The sequence below is a fragment of the Cyprinodon tularosa genome, unplaced genomic scaffold, assembly GCF_016077235.1.
Source record: "Cyprinodon tularosa strain WSP-4 unplaced genomic scaffold, ASM1607723v1 ctg194, whole genome shotgun sequence".
Classification (NCBI taxonomy): Eukaryota; Metazoa; Chordata; class Actinopteri; order Cyprinodontiformes; family Cyprinodontidae; genus Cyprinodon; species Cyprinodon tularosa.
In genome coordinates this window covers 581,225-607,169 of record NW_024038699.1, presented here as the reverse complement: position 1 = coordinate 607,169, position 25,945 = coordinate 581,225, and the positions used below count along the sequence as shown (strand labels likewise).

Below are 25,945 nucleotides of genomic sequence, written 5' to 3'. Positions count from 1 at the left end.
TAACACAATCTGCCAGAGCTCTTGAAATTAAGAGAAATGTTGAAAAAACAATCAGATATCTTAGATTAACAAACATTAACTCACCTAGAAACATCTTAAATCTGTATTTTGGGTCACAGAAAGTACAATTCATAAATTTAAAAGGCATTTTTTAAACCTCTGATTGGTTAACCTACTTAATTTAAACCAATCACCAAGCATATCGAAGCCCCACCGACTGAAATGTATGGTTGAATTTTAATTTCGGATTTCAACAATTTTTAAGGATGTGTGATAAACTTTAAAAATAAAATAATCATGTATAAATGACACATTGAGATATTTATAGTTTCAAATTTTGACCTTCGTGTTTCATGGCGGTTAAAGTTTAATTAAAAAAGTGTTTAATTTAATTTTAAAAAGTGTCTAATTAATTTTCAGTTAAAATCTAATTAAACCCAATTTTTTATCAGTTCCTATTGTAACATCACGATCTCTGATAGAGTCAATATGTAATGATTATGAATAGATTTCTATATAATCTTGATAGCTATACAAAAAAAATCATATACGGATGAATAATATTAAAGTGTAGACTTTTTTATGTGTTTTGGCGGCCAGAAATAACACCTGAAAATGTAATTAAATTAAATGATTTTAGATCCTTTTACAATATGATAATATGATATTTCTTTTACAAAGTATAATTTTGAAATGATGAAATAACATGTCTGTGGATGTCTAAAAGGAAGCTTCATTAACAAGTTTTAACATGTTTCCCAGCTTGTCTTATTCTTGATAAGTGTTTTTTTCTTTGACAGCAGCATTGTACAGCTGCAGCAAAAAGCATGGCTGTCATAAAAAAGATCAATAACAGCACCTTAAAAGCTTTTCTTTCTTTTGTAGTCCATCATGGCTCTGACTTAAAAGCAATGAACTGAAAACAACACATAGAAAACAGATCCTCCCGCTACAGACCCTCTAGAGAATGATACTCTGATATTTCTCTGTTATATTAGAATATAAAAGAGCAGAGTCTTGGAGAAAGTTGTGGTTAGATTTAAATTATTATGTTTGACTGCGTAGATGAAAGTGTAAAGCAAACAAAGGAAAGTCCTTCCTTTCTGTGAATATAAAGGTGCCCAAACTGGAAGCCAACCCATCCTCCAGCCATGGAGGAAGTTCTGGGGAACTGGATCTTGTTTGATTTAGTATAACTAACCTGTTCAAAGACCCAAAGATGACCCATTTTGTGAGTCTACCAAATTATTAGTTAAAATGTCCTGTTAATCTGAAGACCTTTTTGTTTATGAAATGAAAGAGAAAGAGACCCAGAGCATCATCATCCTATACTAGATCAGATAAGATCAGATCTGACATACTTTAATAATCCCAGAGGATTATTACCACCGAGGATTGTCAATACCGAGGATGATCCAGGAAGTAGAGTAGCTAACTTTACACTTTCTTAATTTTTCAAAGTTGGTCGAGAGATAGCATCTAATGGAGACTTGGGGACCGCAGGATACCACCCTCTATTGTTATTTTGTAACAGTGAGCTTTGGAGTCTGTATTTTACCTTTCCAATCCTTCTATTGACTGTATGCAGTGGAAAAACATGCAACAATAATTTATCTGACTCTCTATATGAGCAAATTTGGGCAAATAATTATTTTTTGTTGCTATTACTTTACTCATAAAGTGCAACACACATCTATTGTGTGTTAACTTCTGTGTCTTATTTCCCCCATGAAAAATTTGGGGCCTAAGAATCATTTGAGGATACCAGAAAATCTCACCAACATAATGGATTTTTAGGGTGAGCTTGTACTACTGAGGAAAATTTTCAATATACGGTAATTTCTTCTGTTTACATATTAATATCAGCGAGTGTGGAAGGTGCTGTGTGTGAAAACCCTGCTGATAACTGACCTGCGATGGCGTGTGGGTCTGTAGAGAACTCCTGAACGTCCAACACACCACAATCCAGAGACGCCTTCAGCTTCTTCAGTTTGGAGGCTGAAGGAGCGATTCTGAACAAACCCTGAAAACATCAAACATCAAGCTGTGATATTTGATTAACTAGCTGTGTATCACCCATTTATCTGTTTGTGTGTGTCTGTGGGGGGTATCATAACAGTTTGCCTCAGTAAAAAAAAATATCTTCCATAAAAAAACTTTAAAGAAGCTGTGGAGGCGTAAAACTCTACACTCCTAGAAAGTAAAACCAGGATAATATTCCTTGCTCTTTCATAATTGAACCTAGAGGGATTCTTTTTTCTTTCAGGTTGAGAAATGTTTAGGTGTGAACATCATTTGCAGTTTCTTCAGTAATTAGGACTGACTCAACCTACAGTAATGCTTCCCTTTCTGTTGATGTGTTTTTAGATGCATGTGGCTTGTTTACCTCCTCCTGCATGCCACACTCCAGCAGCATAGTGACACAGGCTTCGATAGGGAAGGCAACATCTCTCCCACTGAGCGCTAAGTGCTCCTCTAAGGGTTTCCCGTAGCACGGCTTTTCCACCCAGGTCTCTGTCAGACACACACAACTTGGTTTCATTATCAGCCCTGGTTCTGCTGTAATAATCCTGAATGCTATTAACAAGTATTTAAAAAATGTGCTGCATAAATTAATTAATTGCCTTCAAAATGTTTCTTCATTTCCCCCAAATAGCGCTTTTGCATAACAATCTAGGCAAAGAAATGACCAAAATATTAAAATGACCAAGACTGGGCAGCAGACTTCCTGCCATTGAGGATTCAAAGATGTTTTCAATCAACCTGCTATAAAAAAAACAGCTTTAATTTGTTGTTAAAGGGGTTGGTTTAAAGTTTGGACTTTCAAAGTAAAGCTCCTGGATAGTCTTAAAAAATCAGTATTAGTCTTTAAGTTTGAAATGCAATAATTCTTCATGTTAATGATCCATTTAAACACAAGTAAAAAAATTATCCTATTTATAAAGTATTTATCCTTTAAACTAAAGTTTCCAGATGCTTAAAAATTATTGAACGCATTATATTAACTTTAAACTATGCAGTCAATCAAGGGAAGTGAAATAAAATGAGATAGAATTAGATTAGCCAGAAACCTCGACTATCAAATTCAATTTTTAGATACTAGTCTTCAGAATAACTGTCTTTGTCTAATAAAGGAGATAAAAAAACAAAACAATGCTTCAAAATTCCACTGTATTTTCAAAGGGTTTATTTAGCGTCCACATAGGACACTGAAGGCTTGATCTTCAGAAGGTTAGAGCGTTTTAAAACCCATGCAGACAAAAAAGGTGTAAAAGCGATTTGTGTTTGAAATTCAGCTGACAGCGTGTGAAAACCTTTATTTTGTAAGTTTGCCTTCATCAATATGCAGATCATATTCTAATGATCAAACTGGGCAAATTCCTGTGTGGATGATATCCAAATGTAAACATTTACAACAGAGAAAACTATTTTCTAAATTTGAAAGTGTGCATCTCTTTCTCATCACAACAATGATTTCTTTTCTCCCTCAATCTTGTTTAAAGGTCTCCACACAAAGCACAGATATGTCATATTACATCTTTATGGGGTCAAGCAGCTGGTGCGAGGAGTTGGCGAAGATAAATCCAGATGGTTAGAGCCTAATCTGAGGCTAAATTAAGGGCTAAATTCAAACCCACCAACAATCTTCTGATAAATTTTATCTATCTATCTATCTATCTATCTATCTATCTATCTATCTATCTATCTATCTATCTATCTATCTATCTATCTATCTATCTATCTATCTATCTATCTATCTATCTATCTATCTATCTATCTATCTATCTATCTATATATAGTAAGAGCCTCACTCTTGCATACCCAGAAATATAGCAAAAGCAAGTTTCCTAAGATTTTCCATGTTGCAATTGATTATTTTGTATCTTTATTTTACAAATTTCTCCTGTCTTTACTCATTATTCTAACAAATATCCTGCATTTTGGCCGAAATTTAAATGTAATGTTTTCAAAGCTTATTTAAATGGGTGAAAGAAAGTACTGAAAATAAACCTTTCCAAGTCACAAATAGAAATCAGTGAAATCAAACACTAAAGGCTAAATCTGGTAATATGCTACCAAAGGAAGACTTTCATACAGATTATTCTGGTCTCTTGCTGTTTAATCCTTTACTGAATTGAAAATTGAGATGCCAGTGTAACAAAAATGCCACAGAGATGAACAGAGGCGGAATCACAAACTGTAAACTCAAACTCACCCTGATGAGCTTTGATCTGTGGCAGCACACTCTGGAGGAGCTCTAATGATTTCCTGTGGTACTCTGCTTGGACTTCTATCAACTGAACAGAAAAAACATTCAGAGACCAAAGGGTCAGCAGGGTATAGCTGGATTGGACAATAACATCACAGCTGTCCATGTGTTGCACTTACTGTCTGGAAGTAGCTTGTATAGTCTATTTCTTTGGCCACAAAACTGTACATGTCTGCTGATAACTGATCCTGGGCGGAAAGAAAGCATTTTGTCAAAACAACAATTCGCACCAACCAGTAAACTAGAAGCAATATGCAGAATATTATTGCCTTCATGTAAGATAAAAGCTTTCCTTGGAGAACAGTAAAACATACTGCTGTAATAAATAAACTAACAATAATAACTGGAGTAAATGCAGTCATTGAGATGTAAATTATAAATCTCACCTATTAATGTAGTAAAAACTTCCAAACCAAAATGGATCCATGTAAAAAAAAAATTTAAATTGCATCCTAACCGCGTTTAAACGTTTACAATAACTGGTTAAAATCAAGTTATAGCAGTTTTGGGAAACTTTAGTTCACTTTTGAAATCAGTCACATTTGTGTTTAGACATTAACAGCCTGTTTAAAAAATAAACCACAATATTTCAACTGGTTTTAAATCCAGACTTTGGTTAGACTACCCAAAATCTTAAAAATTTTTTGGAGCCATTCAGAAATTGACTTTCTTCTCTGCTTCTGATTGTTGTTCTACTCTGTAAATCAGGTGAGTTTAATTCATCTGGGTTAAAGGGGAGGGCGTTTTTTTACATTTGGCCCTTGATTTTACATTATTACATCATGTTCTACTCACCAATATGAGTTTTGTGATATTCCGTTAGGTTATATCCAAGTAAAGTCTACCTATCTATGGGCAAACGACTTGAAGGCACAAACTAAACTGTTCATAAATTGTTCTTTATGGTACGCCAGCATTCATTACATGTAGGCGAATCACTGTCCCCAAGACATCTGCGGTTGTATTCTTTATATTTCTATTTTTTTTTAAATAAAGTGAGGTGTGTATGACGTCATCCGTGCGTGTCGGCTACCGTTCATTCATCCTGTCCACTGAACTGCTGCTGGTTTTACTAACATGCCTAGAAGATGTCTAGTGCTACTACCACAGATGATCTCGCCCTCTAAGATTAGCTAGAATGAATAGAAGGGGTAGAGTGTAGCCACCTGGTGTAATGTACATTGGTCAAATAAAGTTTTTTTTTTTGGAAAAAAAAAAAACAACTCCAGTCCGGCACACGGATGACGTCATGCATACACCGCTTTGTTTTTAAAAGATATAAATATAAAAAATATAACCATGGTTGTCTGGGGGACATTGATTCTCCTACATGTTATGAATTCTGGCGTACCAGAAAGAATAAATTATGAACAGTTTAGTTTGTGCCTTCAAGTCATTTGCCCATAGGAAGACGTTACTTGGATATAACCTAACGGAATATCTTCAGAATGGCTCCAAATGACACAAAACTCATATTGGTGAGTAGAACATGAAGTAATAACGTAAAATCAAGGGCCCAATGTAAAAAAAACAAAATTCCCCTTTAATGTTCACCAGCTAAAAGCTGGACCTTCGCCTTAAAGTTTCTCTGTCAGCCATTCCGCCAGTTTTCAAAGCTGCTCAATATCACCACGTTTTGGCCACCATGCTTTTTATGGAAGTATCTACTTCTTTTTAAGATTATTCTAGTTTTACACCGAACGGAATGAGATGCAGCTTTCAGTCCTACTGGGTCAGTAATGGTTCAAACTCTTTAATGGTCCGCTCACTTTCTTCATGTTGAATCATGAATTTCAACCTAAACAAAACTAGGTTAAACCTGAGCTGCATTTTGCTTTGTTTGTGAACAAACTTGTTTTTTTAGGTTGGCTAGTTCTTGCTTATTTCTGTTTTCTACATTTATAGAAAGCTCTTTTGACTGGAATCCGAAAGCCTCTGAAGTTCTCTGTAACTCTTTCTTGGCTGGAAGGGGGAGTATGTGTTGTTTGGAGCTCCTTTAGCCTACAGGTGCTGGTCATAAAATTAGAATATCATGAAAAAGTTGATTGATTTCAGTAATTCCATTTAAAAAGTGAAACTTGTATATTATATTCATACATTACATACAAACTCATATATTTCAGATGTTTATTTTCTTTAATTTTGATGATTACAAATGACAACAAATGAAAATCTCAAATTCATCATATCAGAAAATTAGAATATTGTGAAAAGGTTCAAAATTGATGGCCCCTGGTGCCACACTCTAATCAGCTAATTAACTCAAACCACCTGCAAAAGCCTTTAAATGGTCTTTCAGTCTAGTTCTATAGGCTACACAATCATGGGGAAGACTGCTGACTTGACAGTTGTCCAAAAGACGACCATCGACACCTTGCACAAGGAGGGCAAGACACAAAAGGTCATCGCTAAAGAGGCTGGCTGTTCACAGAGCTCAGTGTCCAAGCACATTAATAGAGAGGCGAAGGGAAGGAAAAGATGTGGTCGAAAAAAGTGTACAAGCAAGAGAGATAACCGCACCCTGGAGAGGATTGTGAAACAAAACCCATTCAAAAATGTGGGGGAGATTCACAAAGAGTGGACTGCAGCTGGAGTGAGTGCTTCAAGAACCACCACACACAGACGTATGAAAGACATGGGTTTCTGCTGTCGCATTCCTTGTGTCAAGCCACTCTTGAACCACAGACAGCGTCAGAAGCGTCTTGCCTGGGCTAAAGAGAAACAGGACTGGACTGCTGGTGAGTGGTCCAAAGTCATGTTCTCTGATGAAAGTAAATTTTGCATTTCCTTTGGAAATCAAGGTCCCAGAGTCTGGAGGAAAAGAAGAGAGGCACTTCATCCACGTTGCTTGAAGTCCAGTGTAAAGTTTCCACAGTCAGTGATGGTTTGGGGTGCCATGTCATCTGCTGGTGTTGGTCCATTGTGTTTTCTGAGGTCCAGGGTCAACCAGCCACATACCAGGAAGTTTTAGAGCACTTCATGCTTCCTGCAGCTGACCAACTTTTTGGAGATGCAGATTTCATTTTCCAACAGGACTTGGCACCTGCACACAGTGCCAAAGCTACCAGTACCTGGTTGAAGGACCATGGTATCCCTGTTCTTAATTGGCCAGCAAACTCTCCTGACCTTAACCCCATAGAAAATCTATGGGGTATTGTGAAGAAGAAGATGCAATACACCAGACCCAACAATTCAGAAGAGCTAAAAGCCACTATTAGAGCAACCTGGGCTATCATAACACCTGAGCAGTGCCACAGACTTATCGACTCCATGCCACGCCGCATTGCTGCAGTAATACAGGCCAAAGGAGGCCCAACTAAATACTGAGTGCTGTACATGCTCATACTTTTCATGTTCATACTTTTCAGTTGGCCAACATTTCTATAAATCCTTTGTTTTTATTGGTCTTCAGTAATATTCTAATTTTCTGATATGATGAATTTGAGATTTTCATTTGTTGTCATTTGTAATCATCAAAATTAAACAAAATAAACATCTGAAATATATGAGTTGGTATGTAATGTATGAATATAATATACAAGTTTCACTTTTTAAATGGAATTACTGAAATCAATCTACTTTTTCATGATATTCTAATTTTATGACCAGCACCTGTACTTCCTGTTGTCAGGCAGGTACTTTTAAAGTGACTTTCAGATTTTCAGGCCTGGTTGTGGATTTTGAATATGCACTCAGCTGCAGAAACCAATAATAATAATGAAATAATATTTGTGATTTAACAAGAGGATGATTCCTATTTTCGTATGTATCATGTTCGTTTGGAGTTCTTTTTTTCCCCTGACTAATAGAAGGTATTATGTATAACCTGCTTAACTGGTTATCTTTGTCTCATATTAAATTAGTTTAATGATATTATTCAATTTACTGTGACAAAAGAAACTATAACAGAAATAAGGTATCTATAAAGAAGCAAATACTCCTGCACAAGACTGCATTTTTTTTTCCTTTGACATTTGAGATAAAATCCACTGACTCGACAGATCTCCATGCGGTTGGCTGCCTCCTCCATCTCCTCCCGGAGGTGGTCAGCCTTAGCTCCTGTTGGCTGCAGATTGCTGGATATTCCCGAGGATTTGTTAGACTGGTAATATCTGGGAGAAAAAAAGAACATGTTCGTCTTTACAAAATATATACTCACGGGACATTGTTTTAAGGCTAAAAAGCTGCTATGGGGAAGTCATTTGTTAAAAGGAGGCAAAGAATGACAGGCTGCTAAAACTATCTTTAGGCTATTTCCTTTTCTGATTTCGTCTGTCGGATTCTTCTGTCCTTCCTCTGCATGTCTGGCTGCCTGGCTCTCTGTCTGAGTGCAGATAATATGGAGCACTGCCAGAGGAGTTCAGTGCACAGCAGGAGGATGGGAGAAATTGCTTTATATTTGGGTCACTTTAAAAACTGCCAGACTGGACTGCATAACATCCTGCATGTCACTAACTATGATAACTCTGATATGACACTGAGTCAGCATGATGCATGTAAATGTGAGACAAAAGGCTATTTTTTTAGTAAAAAAAAACATTGTCAGAAGAAGATACTGATTAATTTTACTGTAAGTTACCTTTCCTGCTGTCTAATTTACTGTAAATAAACATCTGTGTTTCTAACATCGGTAAACTGAAATGTATAAAAAGGATGATTCTCTATTTTAAAATTCAACATCTTTGGTTAAAGACTGCATACATTCTCCTGTCCCAAGAGAATTAAAGTATTCAAATGCTTTCAATAGGCTATATGCCCAACTTCACTACTTCCTGAACTTTAGCCAGCACCGTTGTTTCCTGTCTTTCATTACTAGACACATTGGGTGTGTTCGATTTCAGAGGCTGCGTCCTCCAAGGACCCGGTCTCCCTGGACCGAGTTTTGGCTATGGATTCAAACAGGTCCAGCCTTCTCTGGCTTTCAACCAGGTCAGTCATTTCAGTAACCATGATTACAAAGGTGCTAGCTGAAGTTCAGGAAGTAGAGTTATGGATATAACCAATTTATGTAACAGTATACCACTGATTGAAATGCCTTTTATTATGATTGGATCAGATAGTCTTCCTATATCCCACAGATTTCAGCCTGACCCCAACAATTATTTAACATATACATATAAAAATATACATACAATACCTTCTCTATATGTTAAGTTAAAAAGGTGAACTTATTTTTTTAATTATTGTATTTTTTTAATGAAAGTTGGTTTCTTAATTGATCATTTTAAATTTATTTTTTATTATTTAGTTACACATGTCATTATTACTCATTTGCTAATTTTACAATTTAACAGTAAAATCCATCCATCCATCCATCCATCCATCCATCCATCCATCCATCCATCCATCCATCCATCCATCCATCTTCTCCTGCTTAGTCCTTGTCAGGGACCTGAGCCTATCTCCAGCCATCTACAGGGGAAAGGCGGGTTACATCCTGGATAGGTTGCCAGTCTGTCCAAAAGCAACACAGAGACACACAACTATGCAGATACACACTCACACCTGAGGACAACACATGCATGGGGAGAACATGCAAACTACATGGAGAAAGTAAAAAAAAAAAAATCAAACCCTTTTTGCTGCAAGGCAACAACACTATCCACTGCGCCATCTTTGAATCATCTATTAGACAAATAAGTAAATAGATATTTTAAATTCCATTTCATGGAAGAGTCACCTTTTGTACCTGAAATGCTCCCTTCACTCAATAACAGATTTGTATCTTGCTGCACATCCTTTCAGCTCAATCTCTGCACCCAACCTATCAATAAAACACCTTTTCTACTTTACTGTCCAGCTTTTATTTTATTTTTTTTCCCAGCGTCTTATTGTCAGTAAACTGTCACAAGTACATAGCAACAAAGTTAACTCTCTGCATTCCCTTGGTGAGCAGTGTGGGATTAAGGGACTTGCTCAGAAAGCCAGAGTGGCAGTCCGTGGGAGTGGGGCTTGAACTCAGAACCTCAGGATTCCAAGCGCAATGCCACCACTACCCAAAGCAGGCATTAGTGTAAACAGTTTTGCCTACGGGTGACCTACTACTTGAGCTAGCCAGCCACTTAGAACAATTATTTTTTGATTTCTTAGAACAATTTGAGAAATAACATAAATCATGTTAGAATGTTGCACGGCTGTTTGCTTTTTTAACAGTGCGCAGAACGGCAGTGTTAAAAAAAAATGCTGTAGATAAATATGTGGTATAGCATCAGCATGAATCACTGTTTAACAGGAAGCTGTTAGGAACAACTTTAACATCACGCTGAGCGATAGAATCAGGCAGTGATGTTACAATAAAGAGAAAAGGTCTGATTCAAACAAGAACATTTAGCAGGTGACTGACAGAGGGATCTTTTTCCCAGGCTATCAGCAGAGTTCAGGGACAGAAACTTTAATGTCACAGAACCTCCATGGTGTGCAATCAAATCCTAGTGACATTCAGTGGGAAGCCTCAGGAGCTCCGAGTTCACAGGGGATGGAGTTTCCAAGTTCCTTGACTGCTGTTAATTTTCTCTCACTTACACAATAAAGTCAAACATGTCTCCATGCTCACCTTGTGCGAGCGGAATCCATGTCGAGGACCAGTTTTGCTAAATGTTTCCTTTGTTTCTGGATGTTTGGGATTTCCACCTGAGAAGACAGAGAAGGGAGAAACAGGTTGGTTATTGTCAGATTCTAGGCTAGTGGAGCATAACCCTGCAGTTGTCTAACAATAAACTGCTCGATCTTTGGAACAAACACTGTGACACCTCATGGCTGTGAGATTGACACAACAACCTGGTTCTTAAGTTTCCGAATTTAAACTTTTTGATTTTATTTGATTTCTAGTACCTGCTTCTTTGCATCCTTTAGCGTAAGAAAAACACAGTTATAGGAATAAATTAGGGATCCTAATACGTATTCCTACCATTAAAATGAAAAGATACAATATTGATGTTAATATTCTTTTTTGTGTGTAAAAGATGAGTTAATTAAAAAAATCAACCTTTTTTTAGTCATTATACAATGAAAAACTGATCGTCTTCTGACTCAGCTTATGCCTGCATATGTTTATTTTCAGCCAGTCTTTGTTGGATTTATTGAGATATTTGGGAGGATTTTCATGTCATATTGAGCTTTATGTTTTATTTTCTTTGCAGGTAGTCTCACATTTCTTTAAACACTTTGTCACACAGCAAAAAAATTAAACCCTGATGGGGTCCTGCTGTTACAACGCATGCCCAAAGAGTTGGTATGAGGTTCTTTACCTGAATTGCTGAAAATCTGCGGATTTTGTCATTGGTCCACAATTTATGATAGAGCTGATAGGCTGATTTCAGTTTTTTTACATTCTACTACAGCTACAAGCTTCTTTCTAAAGGCCTCAGACAGCTCTGTAGATCTCACCATGATGTTTACTTTTACTTTAACAGCACAGCACCATTTAAATGCCTTTTAACAGAGCAAAATGCCTCTAAAAATTCTGAGTAATCACTCTCTCATCACATAGTTTCAAGATACTATATCTTAAGTTGCAGCCAAGCCAAGTCTGCATATCCGTTATATTTTTGAAGGATTGTCACTGCCCTTTATTTATATTTGCTTTTTCCATTGTTAAAGCAGACTGAAAAAGAATTTTGCAATAAATCCAAACATGAAAAATATTTTAACAGATGAAGATATGCACATTTACATGTCAGTCTAGAGATGTAGAACCTTTACTTAAAGCATTTATAACACAATATTATGATCTTAACTGTATAACTTACATGGTTCAACGTTATACAGCCATAAAACTTTAGAAGTCAAATGATTAGAGCTTTTTTGTTTTTATAATAAGATATAACAAGGAAATCTGTGCCCCTACCTCTGCTAGGTCGCATAAAGGCTCAATCACGTCTTTCTCGATAGTGAGCTCGAATAAAATGAGCTCCTGAGCAAGTCTCTCCTGCGTCTCGCCACAGAGTTTCAGCATCTTCCTGCATTCACCAATGATACATGTTTAATCAGGGGGGAGGAGGTCATGGCATCCAATACTCTTTCTTTTAACAGTTTGCAGCAGGTGAATAAAAAGCATGTTATAGCGCTTACCCCAGCAGAGAGTCGTCCCCTAGCACGGCTGCTCCCTCCACCATACATTGTGCGAGCGTTGTGAGAGGGAGCTTCTTCTGCAGAGAGATAAGCAGAAACCTTCACTGATTCAGCAGCTAAGTGTGTCAGTTATCTCAGAACATTGTGATTAACACAAGAAACACATCAGTGTGTGACAGACAACAAGCAGCTGCGACACCTGGTAATGTTTCAACTAAAAATAATGCTGTAGAACATGCTATGTTATCTAACAAAATGTGTCCCTCACTCTGGAGTTAAAAACATCCTATTTAAATGAGTTAACTGGGTTCAAGCACTAAGCCATCATTTTTTTACTTACATTTGATTTATTTTGGGAAATAAAAGGACCACATACACTCACCGGCCACATTATTAGGTACACCTGTCCAACTGCTTGTTAACACTTAATTTCTAAGCAGCCAATCACATGGCGGCAACTCAGTGCATTTAGGCATGTAGACATGGTCAAGACAATCTCCTGCAGTTCAAACCGAGCATCAGTATGGGGAAGAAAGGTGATTTGAGTGACTTTGAACGTGGCATGATTGTTGGTGCCAGAGGATCTGGTCTGAGTATTTCAGAAACTGCTGATCTACTGGGATTTTCACGCACAACCATCTCTAGGGTTTACAGAGAATGGTCCGAAAAAGAAAAAACATCCAGTGAGCGGCAGTTCTGTGGGCGGAAATGCCTTGTTGATGCCAGAGGTCAGAGGAGAATGGCCAGACTGGTTCGAGCTGATAGAAGGGCAACAGTGACTCAAATAACCACCCGTTACAACCAAGGTGGGCAGAAGAGCATCTCTGAACGCACAGTACGTCGAACTTTGAGGCAGATGGGCTACAGCAGCAGAAGACCACACCGGGTGCCACTCCTTTCAGCTAAGAACAGGAAACTGAGGCTACAATTTGCGCAAGCTCATCGAAATTGGACAATAGAAGATTGGAAAAACGTTGCCTGGTCTGATGAGTCTCGATTTCTGCTGCGACATTCGGATGGTAAGGTCAGAATTTGGCGTCTACAATATGAAAGCATGGATCCATCCTGCCTTGTATCAACGGTTCAGGCTGGTGGTGGTGGTGTCATGGTGTGGGGAATATTTTCTTGGCACTCTTTGGGCCCCTTGGTACCAATTGAGCATCGTTGCAACGCCACAGCCTACCTGAGTATTGTTGCTGACCATGTCCATCCCTTTATGACCACAATGTACCCAACTTCTGATGGCTACTTTCAGCAGGATAATGCGCCATGTCATAAAGCTGGAATCATCTCAGACTGGTTTCTTGAACATGACAATGAGTTCCCTGTACTCAAATGGCCTCCACAGTCACCAGATCTCAATCCAATAGAGCATCTTTGGGATGTGGTGGAACGAGAGATTCGCATCATGGATGTGCAGCCGACAAATCTGCGGCAACTGTGTGATGCCATCATGTCAATATGGACCGAACTACCTGAGGAATGCTTCCAGCACCTTGTTGAATCTATGCCACGAAGAATTGAGGCAGTTCTGAAGGCAAAAGGGGGTCCAACCCGTTACTAGCATGGGGTACCTAATAAAGTGACCGGTGAGTGTATAAGGACAGAGGTGGTTCTGACCCTGATAGCACACTGGGAGATTCCTGCTCTCTGCCCCCATCAATGGTCTCAGGTGGTTCTATTGACAATAATGAATCTTAAACGTGTACAGCTTTTGGTATATATATATATATATATATATATATATATATATATATATATATATATATATATATATATATATATATATATATATATATATATATATATATACAGGTGCTGGTCATAAAATTAGAATATCATGAAAAAGTAGATTGATTTCAGTAATTCCATTTAAAAAGTGAAACTTGTATATTATATTCATACATTACATACAAACTCATATATTTCAGATGTTTATTTTGTTTAATTTTGATGATTACAAATGACAACAAATGAAAATCTCAAATTCATCATATCAGAAAATTAGAATATTGTGAAAAGGTTCAAAATTGATGGCCCCTGGTGCCACACTCTAATCAGCTAATTAACTCAAACCACCTGCAAAAGCCTTTAAATTGTCTTTCAGTCTAGTTCTATAGGCTACACAATCATGGGGAAGACTGCTGACTTGACAGTTGTCCAAAAGACGACCATCGACACCTTGCACAAGGAGGGCAAGACACAAAAGGTCATCGCTAAAGAGGCTGGCTGTTCACAGAGCTCAGTGTCCAAGCACATTAATAGAGAGGCGAAGGGAAGGAAAAGATGTGGTCGAAAAAAGTGTACAAGCAAGAGAGATAACCGCACCCTGGAGAGGATTGTGAAACAAAACCCATTCAAAAATGTGGGGGAGATTCACAAAGAGTGGACTGCAGCTGGAGTGAGTGCTTCAAGAACCACCACACACAGACGTATGAAAGACATGGGTTTCTGCTGTCGCATTCCTTGTGTCAAGCCACTCTTGAACCACAGACAGCGTCAGAAGCGTCTTGCCTGGGCTAAAGAGAAACAGGACTGGACTGCTGGTGAGTGGTCCAAAGTCATGTTCTCTGATGAAAGTAAATTTTGCATTTCCTTTGGAAATCAAGGTCCCAGAGTCTGGAGGAAAAGAAGAGAGGCACTTCATCCACGTTGCTTGAAGTCCAGTGTAAAGTTTCCACAGTCAGTGATGGTTTGGGGTGCCATGTCATCTGCTGGTGTTGGTCCATTGTGTTTTCTGAGGTCCAGGGTCAACGCAGCCACATACCAGGAAGTTTTAGAGCACTTCATGCTTCCTGCAGCTGACCAACTTTTTGGAGATGCAGATTTCATTTTCCAACAGGACTTGGCACCTGCACACAGTGCCAAAGCTACCAGTACCTGGTTGAAGGACCATGGTATCCCTGTTCTTAATTGGCCAGCAAACTCTCCTGACCTTAACCCCATAGAAAATCTATGGGGTATTGTGAAGAAGAAGATGCAATACACCAGACCCAACAATTCAGAAGAGCTAAAAGCCACTATTAGAGCAACCTGGGCTATCATAACACCTGAGCAGTGCCACAGACTGATCGACTCCATGCCACGCCGCATTGCTGCAGTAATACAGGCCAAAGGAGGCCCAACTAAATACTGAGTGCTGTACATGCTCATACTTTTCATGTTCATACTTTTCAGTTGGCCAACATTTCTATAAATCCTTTGTTTTTATTGGTCTTCAGTAATATTCTAATTTTCTGATATGATGAATTTGAGATTTTCATTTGTTGTCAATTGTAATCATCAAAATTAAACAAAATAAACATCTGAAATATATGAGTTTGTATGTAATGTATGAATATAATATACAAGTTTCACTTTTTAAATGGAATTACTGAAATCAATCTACTTTTTCATGATATTCTAATTTTATGACCAGCACCTGTATATATATATATATATATATATATATATAAAAACCTCAGAATACATTGGTTCACATCTGATTTGCGTACCCATTTTGGATGTTAAGCTGGAGATAATCGAATGCATGTCTGATTTCTTCGAAAATTTGAAACAGCCCTTTAATTGTCAAATCTAAGGCTACAGATGACAACTTGTGAGTAAAGCCATACTTTTAGAGTCACTTTACTGAACATAACAAATAAACACTAGAAAAATTGTGGGTTTAAGATGTAGATAACAGAAATTCAAAAACTCAAGTTCTAGTACTGCTAGTTATCCTGTCATTTCAGCTTTACAGCTAGCCTTAGTATAGAATTGCTGAAACAGTTATCAGAATGCTAAAGTTCAGGCTTTGTACTTAAGTTTTACCAATTCAAAATCAAAATAATATCACTTAAACCACATTTAGCTACTAACCCACAGAACACTACTCCAGGATCACACTGAAAACGGTGCAACTGTGGTGAGGTTGTGCTGCAAAAAGTCCCTCACACAGAACCCTGCAACCAGGCTGGCCCAGCTGTGCCTCCTGCTGCAGAAACAGTGCTTAAAAAATGATGTTCACATGGGATTACAATTTTTCTGGGAGTTGTTGGCCAAAACTTGTTATCTGTGCGCATACATATCCCCTTCTAATCCTCCAACAGCCTTTCTGTTTCCTTGTGTTTCTGTTCTGCTTTTCTTTCTGTTTTCATTAGTTAGGTTTTTTGTAGGTTGGTTGGTTGATTCTGTTCTTTGAAGTATTCAGTTACTTGATCCACAAAGAATCAGTAACTACAATCACATTGCCCTGTAGCTGCTGTGAGTATACACAGTGATTTTAATTATTTGGGTTTCTTATGGCACCGGCACTGCAGCTGCACCGCAGCGATCAGTGGGACCCTTTGCAAAAGTCAGAAACAGAAGTAAAACAGGACATTCCGACCACCAAAACACCTTAATATGCATTTGTATTTAAAAGTGCATGAATCATTTTAATTGTTTTTCTTTTCCCAATGTAAAGAATTTCGAAATTAAAATTTCAACTGGAAGGATGTTAAAGGTTGGTCATTCAGATTAGATAATATATACTAAAATCTTAAAATCCAACATGGCCGTCTCCTGTGAAAAAAGGTAGTAAAAGAAATGAACTAATAATCTACAATCTTTTCAGTGTGTATTAATCTGTTTTACCCTTGGAAATAGACATATTGCTTAAGTCTTTAAATGCATATAATATAGCTAAATACGTAGTTATCATTTTCACTTTTAGTAACGCAAATGAGAAAATATTTTTTAATTTCACCACTAGGGTAATTATTGTGCTGTCACTGAATGTTCTTAGATTGTTTGTTTCATGGATAAATATCATTTCATTGAGAAGTCAAACCCTGCAGGTTCAATGTGTTTATTTGTTCCCTCTCATTAATAAAGCTGAAAATATATAAGACAAATAAATAAATTACAGATTAATGTACAATTTCTAACATTTCTACCAAAGGTTACACCAAGTTCACAAGCTTGCTGAAAATGTGTATTACACTAAAAATCCCATTTATCACTAATGATTAGCATCACAATAGACCTCACAAACAAAAGATCCGTGGACTATTTCCTTTGATCTGAAAGAATGAAAAACTGATTTTCACTCTGTTTGCCTACAGGTACCTGTGTTAGAGTGGAGAAATCACATTACTGCTTCACTCTTTCAGGAACACAAGACAAAGGATGTTTTTTGTTTTTTTGCAGATAGGAGTGCTTTCATTTGTTTGAAAAATGATTATGAATGAATGTTCTGTTTCTGCCTGCCATCTACCTCTGGTGGATTAAAACCTATATTGCTACATATTTGCTTTTTTTTCTTATTTACAAAACTACCCCCCTTTGTTTTGCTCTATTCTTCGATTTTATTTTCCTTCTTCTGATTTTTCTGAGACTTTTTGATGATTTTCATCTGAGTAAACATATTTTTTAAACTTTTTTTTTATCTGGGATTATTAATTCATAGCATTATCCTGACAAATTTCACTCTTAATGATCCAAAACCTGAGATTTCTCTGCATGTTGCAGGCAACATACAGACTGTTGATACCTAAAAACAACCTAAGATTTTGATTTTCTTTAGTGTTTAATGTTTTCAGCAACACGTGGGGTTTGGAGTCTCACCGAGGGTGATCTGACAGACTTCTTGTCCACATCCACACCCTGTTGACCCTGCAGACAGGCGGTCAGCTTCTTGTGTGTGCTGTGGGAAACCTGCTTGACCAGCTCCAATCGTTTCTCAACCTAAAATTGAAACACGATATAGAAAAAACTTGTCAGAATCTATGGAACGTGTCCCATCAAATGTGGATTTTGACAGTACAAAAAAGGCTTCAGTTAAGGAAACATAAAAGAGACCTAGACTCTGTAGCGTTTTTATATTTGCATATAAACACCATCACTGTATTTGTGCTTAAACGCCTTTCACCGCATTACCAAACCAAATCAGTGGAGAAGGCGACACAGGGCATCATTATTTTAGTCAATTACAATCCCACACCCCGGATCAATCACTGGGGACGTTCAGCTTTATGTATTGCAGAAAAGTCCAATTTCTGCCCTCATTACAGTTGCCTGAAGGCATTCCAGAGTCGTCTCGTAAAAGTAATTTTATGAATGCTGAATACTTTGCACCACTAATGATTGTTTCCCAAGAGAGACGTTCATTCTAGCGCAAACATGTATTCGATGAAGACTTATTAGTACCTGCAGTAGGTCATCACTCAATACTTCGGTTTTTTCAGCCCTGGAAAAGAAAATGAGACAGGAAAGAAGCTGTTAGGGTGATGAGCGAAAACTCATAGTATAAAAACATGGAAACTTCAAACTTCTGGGCTGGAAATAAATAATATTCAAGTTCTAAGGAGAGGAAAATACAAGTAAATAGTACATATTTTTAAAGTGTGTGTTTAGTGATCCCCCAGTATCTATAACAAAGGACCTCATGCTAAGCCAACTGAGCACTCAGACAGAAACAGGCCTGAAAGCTGAGTGATATATTTCATATATATTTTGGTAGAAATTACATATAAAATGTAAAGAATTCAGATGTAAAACCAGTAATACAAACTAGATGTTCTAATTTATGGAGGAATGACTGTGAAATTACAGCCATGATATAACTACATTATCTCACAGGATTTCCCAGCCATTCAGCTAGAATTCCACAGACATGGATATCACATCTTCACTAGGAGGTTTTTTTCCTTTGACATTTCCATATAAATGAGGTTTTTATATGTAAACAATCATTACTCTTAATGCAGAGCAGGAAACACTGTTATAATCATAGATTCAGGGTATGTAGAAAAAAATAAACCTTTTAAATTGAAACAACTGAGATGAATCTGCGGCTGCAGAAAAGGGTGGAGCAAATACTTTTATAATCAATTTTGCAACAAATTTTAAAACTTTTGAAACCATGTCTAACATTTCAAGCATCATGCAACCAGCATAGCCGAGCCTGGGTACAATTCCTGGCTTTGCATGTTTCTCTCTACCAAAGAGCAAAAATCCAATCAGAACTAAACTTATACTAAGTCCAAAGCCCATCTATGTGCAGTATTTATTAATTTGGAGAGCATGGATTGTTTGGTTTCATTTGCTTAGTGAGATTTAATTTTTTATATTATAGTGACATCCTTGGAGCCCTGCTTGTCCTGAGAAGAAATAAAGATATCACTCATTATGATAAATTAGACCACTAAACTCAAGAAGAGTTAGTCAACCATAAAAAAATACTTATAACCTAGGGGCTGAATCTGTGAAACTAAAAGAGAGATGATTCACACACTCACATATGCGATCCTCACATAAACAGGACATGATCTTATGCTGTGCGTGTGTGGATCTTATCCTGTGCGTGTGTGTAAATTATCCTGTGCATGTGTGGATCCTATCCTGTGTGAGTGTGTGTGTGTGTGTGTGTGGATCTTATCCTGTGCATGTGTGGATCTTATCCTGTGCGTGTGTGGATCTTATGCTGTGCATGTGTGGATCTTATCCTGTGCATGTGTGGATCTTATCCTGTGCGTGTGTGGATCTTATGCTGTGCATTTGTGGATCTTTTCCTGTGCATGTATGGATCTTATGCTGTGCGTGTGTGGATCTTATCCTGTGCGTGTGCGTAACTTATCCTGTGCATGTGTGGATCCTATCCTGTGTGTGTGTGTGTGTGTGTGTGGATCTTATCCTGTGCATGTGTGTAACTTATCCTGTGCATGTGTGGATCCTATCCTGTGTGTGTGTGTGTGTGTGTGTGTGTGTGTGTGTGTGTGTGTGTGTGTGTGTGTGTGTGTGTGTGTGTGTGTGTGTGGATCTTATCCTGTGCATGTGTGGATCTTATCCTGTGCATGTGTGGATCTTATCCTGTGCGTGTGTGGATCTTATGCTGTGCATGTGTGGATCTTATCCTGTGCATGTGTGGATCTTATCCTGTGCGTGTGTGGATCTTATGCTGTGCATGTGTGGATCTTTTTCTGTGCATGTATGGATCTTATGCTGTGCGTGTGTGGATCTTATCCTAAGGCATTTTACAATTCAACCAGATCATACAGTCAAATTGATTCAAAGTTTTCTATCTAAGGAAAACCAGTTGATTTCATCGACTCATTGGCTAGAAGGCAATCCCTCACACTAAGCATGCTTGTAGAGACAGTGGAGAGGAACAACTCCCTTTTAACAGAAAGAACCCTCCAGCAGAACCAGACCATCTGCTGAGGCCGGCTGGGGTTCAAGGAGAGAGAAGAAGACATAAAAAAAAGAAGCAGAGATAAAAAAGGAAACTGTAAACTATCTCCACAGTTGGCCCCGTCCAGGAATCACACAGCCAGGCAGACAAGCAATGAGCCAGTTCCTATGTCAGAGGATGAAGAGAGCACATCCAGCCAGTCACAGTATTAAATCATCAACTGATTTAATAAAACTATTGTTCGGTGGAGTAGAGACTCTAAAACATGCTGAAAGAAAAGCCACCTCAGAGCAGTAATTAATCCAAACAAATCTAAGAAATATATACAGTTTGCATTTGATGTGGAAAACCTTCATAGTCTGTAAAAATGCTTCATTAAGAACTGCCTTGGTTTCCTTTCTATAGAAACATTCGTTGACTCACAAAGCAGATTGCACTAAATACGACACAGAGGACATCACACAGGGGCAATTAGCACCTTCTTTTTTGCACCAGGGTGGATTTTTTTCTCCTTCCTCAGCCAAAAAACATAACAGAGTGCTCAAAGAGATAGAGGCAGAAAATAAAGTTCCACAGTTTAGGCAGAAGAATTTAATGGCAGGATAAATAGTCGGTATGCACTTCATATCTGGTCCTTTGTCCTCAATAGCTAACTTTTAGAAGCATTTCTGTTACCCTTCTCCTGACAAATCAAGATCTCATTATCAGACATCTGCAGAGTGTAAAGCTTTACAACAACTACAAGTAAGGAATCAGAAACCTGGGTATATCTGGGAAAAGGATAATTTATAAACTATAAGCAACATGCTCATTATAATAACTTAAAACACTGCTATGAAATCTAAATCTAACACCTTTTCTTGAGTCACCTACACTAACCAATTAGGTTCACCTTACCAGACATCCAGAAAGGCCCTGACAGCATACCCACTGAGGCTGCATCCTGCTACCAACCGAGCGTCCCATAATTTAGTCCATTAGAAAAAAAATGCTTTACTGCAGAGGCTGAATGGACTTACAGAGCTGTGCTCTTCCTGCAAGAGGCTCTAGTCTTGTTGATCTGCAGCTTTCTCTTCCACATCCCCCTACTAAGAGGTGGTAACACACCTGTTCTCTGGCAGGATCCTGGTGACAGGAACCATACAGAAAAAAGGGAAAGCAGAACGAAGGCAGGGGGAGGTGGGTGAGGGAGGGAATGTTAGCCTTAAGAATGAGACCGGACTATCTAGTCCTTTGTTTCTCACTTGCTACTCGTATTTTCTGCACCCCTGTCAAAAGCAAGGAGTGCAAAAATATGTAAGGGTTGTATTTTATGGCTGAATATACCGACCTGACACAAAGAAAACAATCTGAGAGCTGAGTCAGAGGTCCTACTGCTGCAGCTGAATGGTTATTGATTTGTCTCTAGAAGAATAAGGAGGGGCTCTTAAGGATGAGGGGACGGTGATTTTATTTCTGCTCAGCTCCTGCAAGCAGCTACCTAAGCCTGTAATTAGATAGTGGAAAAAATCTATTTCCTGAACTTTTAATGTGCCCAAATGTAAAATGAACCAGATGTTTACAGCAGCTTTAAATCAAAGTCAAACTTAAGATAAGGCAAATGTGTAAAAGAAATGTTATCAGGAGATAACCGTCTGAGGCAGCAGGTTGTATTTTTTCTTTAAAGTTTTCTAGTATTTCAAAGAATGAATGCATAAACTGGAGTCTGCTGAGTCGATGCATCATGCATGCCTTGCAAAAATATTCATACCCTTTAAACCTCTTCATATTTTGTCATATAACCAGTCAGATTATTTGCCCTTACTTCTCTGCCAAAAAATGCCAGCTTGTGAACATCAGGTATTAAAACCTCTAAAACAGTGATGACAAAAGTTGGGGATCCTTGATCAACCAATTTTGAGTCTTTAGATCCACTATAGAAATTAAAATTAACAATAAAAATTCATGTTAAAGTGCTTAAAGATAAGAAAACATCACTTTAAAATTGACAAAACCAACTATTTTGGTTGCTGATGTTTTTTTTAAAATAGTCAACTATTGTGGGTCCAAAAATAAAAAAGTTTGGGAACCTCTGACGACCAATTAGATGCTGCTCTGGACTTTACTACTTCTTTCTTACACATGCATATGATTTGTTTTAGGGCTGCAACTAATGATTATATTGAAAATTGATTAATCTGACAATTATTTTTTCGATTAATGGATTAACAATCAACTAGCCAAAGATTCCTTAAAGACATTTTTCATTCCTCTTAGGGAGGTCTGGATAGAGCATATTGTCAAACAACAAAGTCTTTTTATCTTAAATACAAAACTATAATATATATATTTTTTTTATTTTGATATTATTACTGCTCTAAGTGGGATTCTCTGTCAGCTAAAGGTATATTCTACAGTCTATACTCCAGTTACTGATTAATAGATTACTGAATTAGTTGACAATTATTTCAAAATCAATTAATCAGGATTAATCCATTTAAATGTTTCATCCTTAATTTGTTTTAAACCGTTCAACAGTATCTCTCAGTCTAAAGACTTCTTGAGTCTCAAACAGGACTATCCTATGTTGCATTTTTCCCACAAAGGCCAGATCTGTGGCATAAAGGACTAACCATATTCCTGTCAACAGATTCTCCTTCCCGAGATCTGGATCCCGGATCATCCGTTAAATGCTCTCTGTGTCTGGCATGTCAGTTTAAGTAGAAAACAAGCATGTCTTGGTAGGTCTGCAGTCATTTTATGCTTTTGTCTATTTTCATTTAATGGCTTGAAAAATAATCTGTGAGGTCGCCAAAGCTTCATATACTGTTTTAAATTCTGATCTAAAGTTCCCTCTTTATTTTATTTTTTTCCCTGACCTTGTTGATCTGTTCCTTTGTTTCCATAAGGATGTTTCCAGAACAACTGTATAAATTCTAAGACTAAATTAAAAACGGATTAACAATATTTTCTTAATTAGGTGAATCCCAGGGTCGGAATACTTTTATAATAGAAGACCATCAACACGTTATTTATTCCATAAAAAATGGTAGTAAGTGTATCATGATGCATCAAAAGGCGAAGCTGAGGTGTTTGAAAGATGGATGGAGATAAATACCTGAAAATCCAGCAAGAAAATCTGTTAGACATTGAAAAACCCTTGAAACTAGACAGGTACTCAGCCTCAGGAGGAGTGAAACTGTTGAGGACAAAACCCAAAAGAGCTGCATCTTTCCAGCAAAAAAACTGGATCTACTAAATTGGAACTGCACATTGAATGTTTTATTTATTAAACAAACATTTTCCTCTTCACAATTGTTTAATAATTTGAGCTGGTCTGACAGCTAAAATCCCATTAAAGCACATTTAGTTTTAAGGTTTTAATTTGAAAGATGTAAAACACTTCAAGGAGCGTACAGAATATTAAAAGGCACGGTTCCTTTATTCTTATTTTTACTTACTTAAATTTTAGTTTGCTGCTTGCAGCACCAATTAAAAAAAAATTCTACTTGCATATAAAACATGTTTTCTGCAGGATGATCCAATACAACCACACACTAAAGATCAAGCCTGCAATCGACCAACCCACTTGAAAAGTAAAAAACTGAAAAGGCAAACAGATTCTTGCAAAAACTGGTCAAGTCTGTCACATTTTCTCCTTATCTTGTTGCCTTTTCTGAGTGACAGTTACATAGACTGCATGCAGACACAATCAGCCTTTGTCCTTCTCAGCTACTTTGTTGTAAAATGAAGGTAAAAGCAAAAGAAACAAATTGCTGTATGCCAATGGAATGAGCTCTTTGACCTAGAAGATTGAAATTCACTGAATGCTTGCAAACAGCGTCCAAACCTTTACAGCCTGCAGGTATTACATCTGCAAACCAACCAACCAAGAGCTTCCCTATGAATTTGTTAAGATGTCTTTAGCTTGAACTCTCGTGTTCTCTATTACTAGCAGTAGGCAAGTTTCAGTTACACTTATCTAACATTTCCCTAAAGGGAAACAATTTTTAAAAAGAGCATATTAAAGCTATAGCTACAGCATATAAAAACTGCAGTGATGCTGAATGCGTGTCAGAATGGTCCACTGCAAAAATTGCACAGAAGCTACATCTCTATAAATTCTCATCCAGTAAAAGACTTGTGCATCAAAAAGACTGGACTCGGATTAATTCATGTTTACTCTGCGATTAATAAGAACTAGATTTAAATGCATGTCATGTATGTTTTCCCCTTAATCTGCCACAGTACAGTCATAACATACATGACGCTGCAAACAGCTCCTTGTTTGTTATTTTTTTGCAATTTTGCATGTGTAAGGACAGGAGGAGCCGTGCTGTTCGTGCTACGCTGACGTTTCCAGTCGGGCTGGTGGATGGGGGTTGGGGGGGTGTTCCCGTAAAGCAGCATGACAGTGTTTGCAGCTGCGGAAGGGAGAGGCTGACAAACACATGCTTCATATTATGGAAAAAATGTTTTAGGCTGATGGAATACAAGCAAGTTAAAGAAAAAAAGACTGTCCCTTAGCTTTATAAGCAGGTGGAGAAAAAAAGCATTACAGCATAATATCTGATTTTCTTTAGCTGCAGCTTTTTTGTGCATTTTCTGACATGTAAAGCCCCCCCCCCCTGGGAAACCAGAACCAGCGGCTGGCTCATTGTTGGGATTTTACAGCAACAGCTACTGTCGTCACATCTGGGATTCCCACTGGCAGAGAAAACGGGACAGAGTGAAATGTGCAGTGAAATGTGACATAAAAACGGAGGGAGGAATTTAACGTTTGAAAAGGTTTTTATTTCCCTCGTGATTAAACATTTTGATAGACTTTAGACTACTGAGGGAAAAGCAGTGCAAAATATATAATAAAAATAGATGGACATTTGATTTTCCTAAAAAAAAGCTCTGTAGACTGAAACCAAAACGTTTAAAGGGTTTTCTCATATCTAACAATTTTTGGAAATGGTGCATATTCAATTGTTGTTTAGTCAAAAAGATTTTTTTCCCCCTATAGGTGAATGAACCTTATGAAAGATTAACCAACACATGGCTGCGTTCTCACAGCATGTATAATTAGGAATAAAATATGAGATAGGCACTATCACTTTTCTATTATTCTTATTCTAAATTAACAGTCACAAAGCTACAAAGACTTACAGGAGGCAACACAGAGGAAAATAAAGCAAAGGACCAAGCTGGCATTAAGGATGTGCTGAGAAGGCTATTTCCCTAAATTCTGGGCAGAGCTCAGTTATGTCATATTAACTTAATGTGTGACAGCTGTGCATAAAGAAAGGCTTTTAAACAAATGCTTGTTTAAAAGACCCTATGAACAATATCTAAACAAGAAGGAAAACCCAAATGAATCATATTAATCAGTTAAAATATAATAACTACACACATAATGTAAACAAAAGATTGAAAAAAAACTAAAACAAGACTGTAAATCGGACAAACTTTTCTTTATTCTAACT

General features: G+C 37.5%; 1 protein-coding gene across 6 annotated transcripts in view; it reads right to left on the bottom strand.

Moving 5' to 3' along the window:
* LOC119782480 (rho GTPase-activating protein 44-like) overlaps positions 1-25,945 on the bottom strand; it is a 114,310-nt gene that overhangs the window by 32,470 nt on the left and 55,895 nt on the right. For 2 of the 6 annotated variants that reach the window (XM_038283467.1, XM_038283468.1), the window contains exons 1-11: positions 21,515-21,628; positions 18,512-18,551; positions 17,930-18,049; positions 12,341-12,417; positions 12,117-12,228; positions 10,824-10,900; positions 8,265-8,382; positions 4,390-4,458; positions 4,217-4,298; positions 2,387-2,514; positions 1,912-2,023 (exon numbers count right to left, since the gene is read on the bottom strand). In XM_038283467.1, coding sequence (XP_038139395.1) covers positions 1,912-2,023; positions 2,387-2,514; positions 4,217-4,298; positions 4,390-4,458; positions 8,265-8,382; positions 10,824-10,900; positions 12,117-12,228; positions 12,341-12,417; positions 17,930-18,049; positions 18,512-18,551; positions 21,515-21,576 — 997 coding nt within the window. In that variant the 5' untranslated portion in view covers positions 21,577-21,628. Of the gene's footprint in view, positions 1-1,911; positions 2,024-2,386; positions 2,515-4,216; positions 4,299-4,389; positions 4,459-8,264; positions 8,383-10,823; positions 10,901-12,116; positions 12,229-12,340; positions 12,418-17,929; positions 18,050-18,511; positions 18,552-21,514; positions 21,631-25,945 lie in introns of those variants that run through there. The other 4 variants (XM_038283465.1, XM_038283466.1, XM_038283463.1 and 1 more) reach the window with 4 other exon arrangements.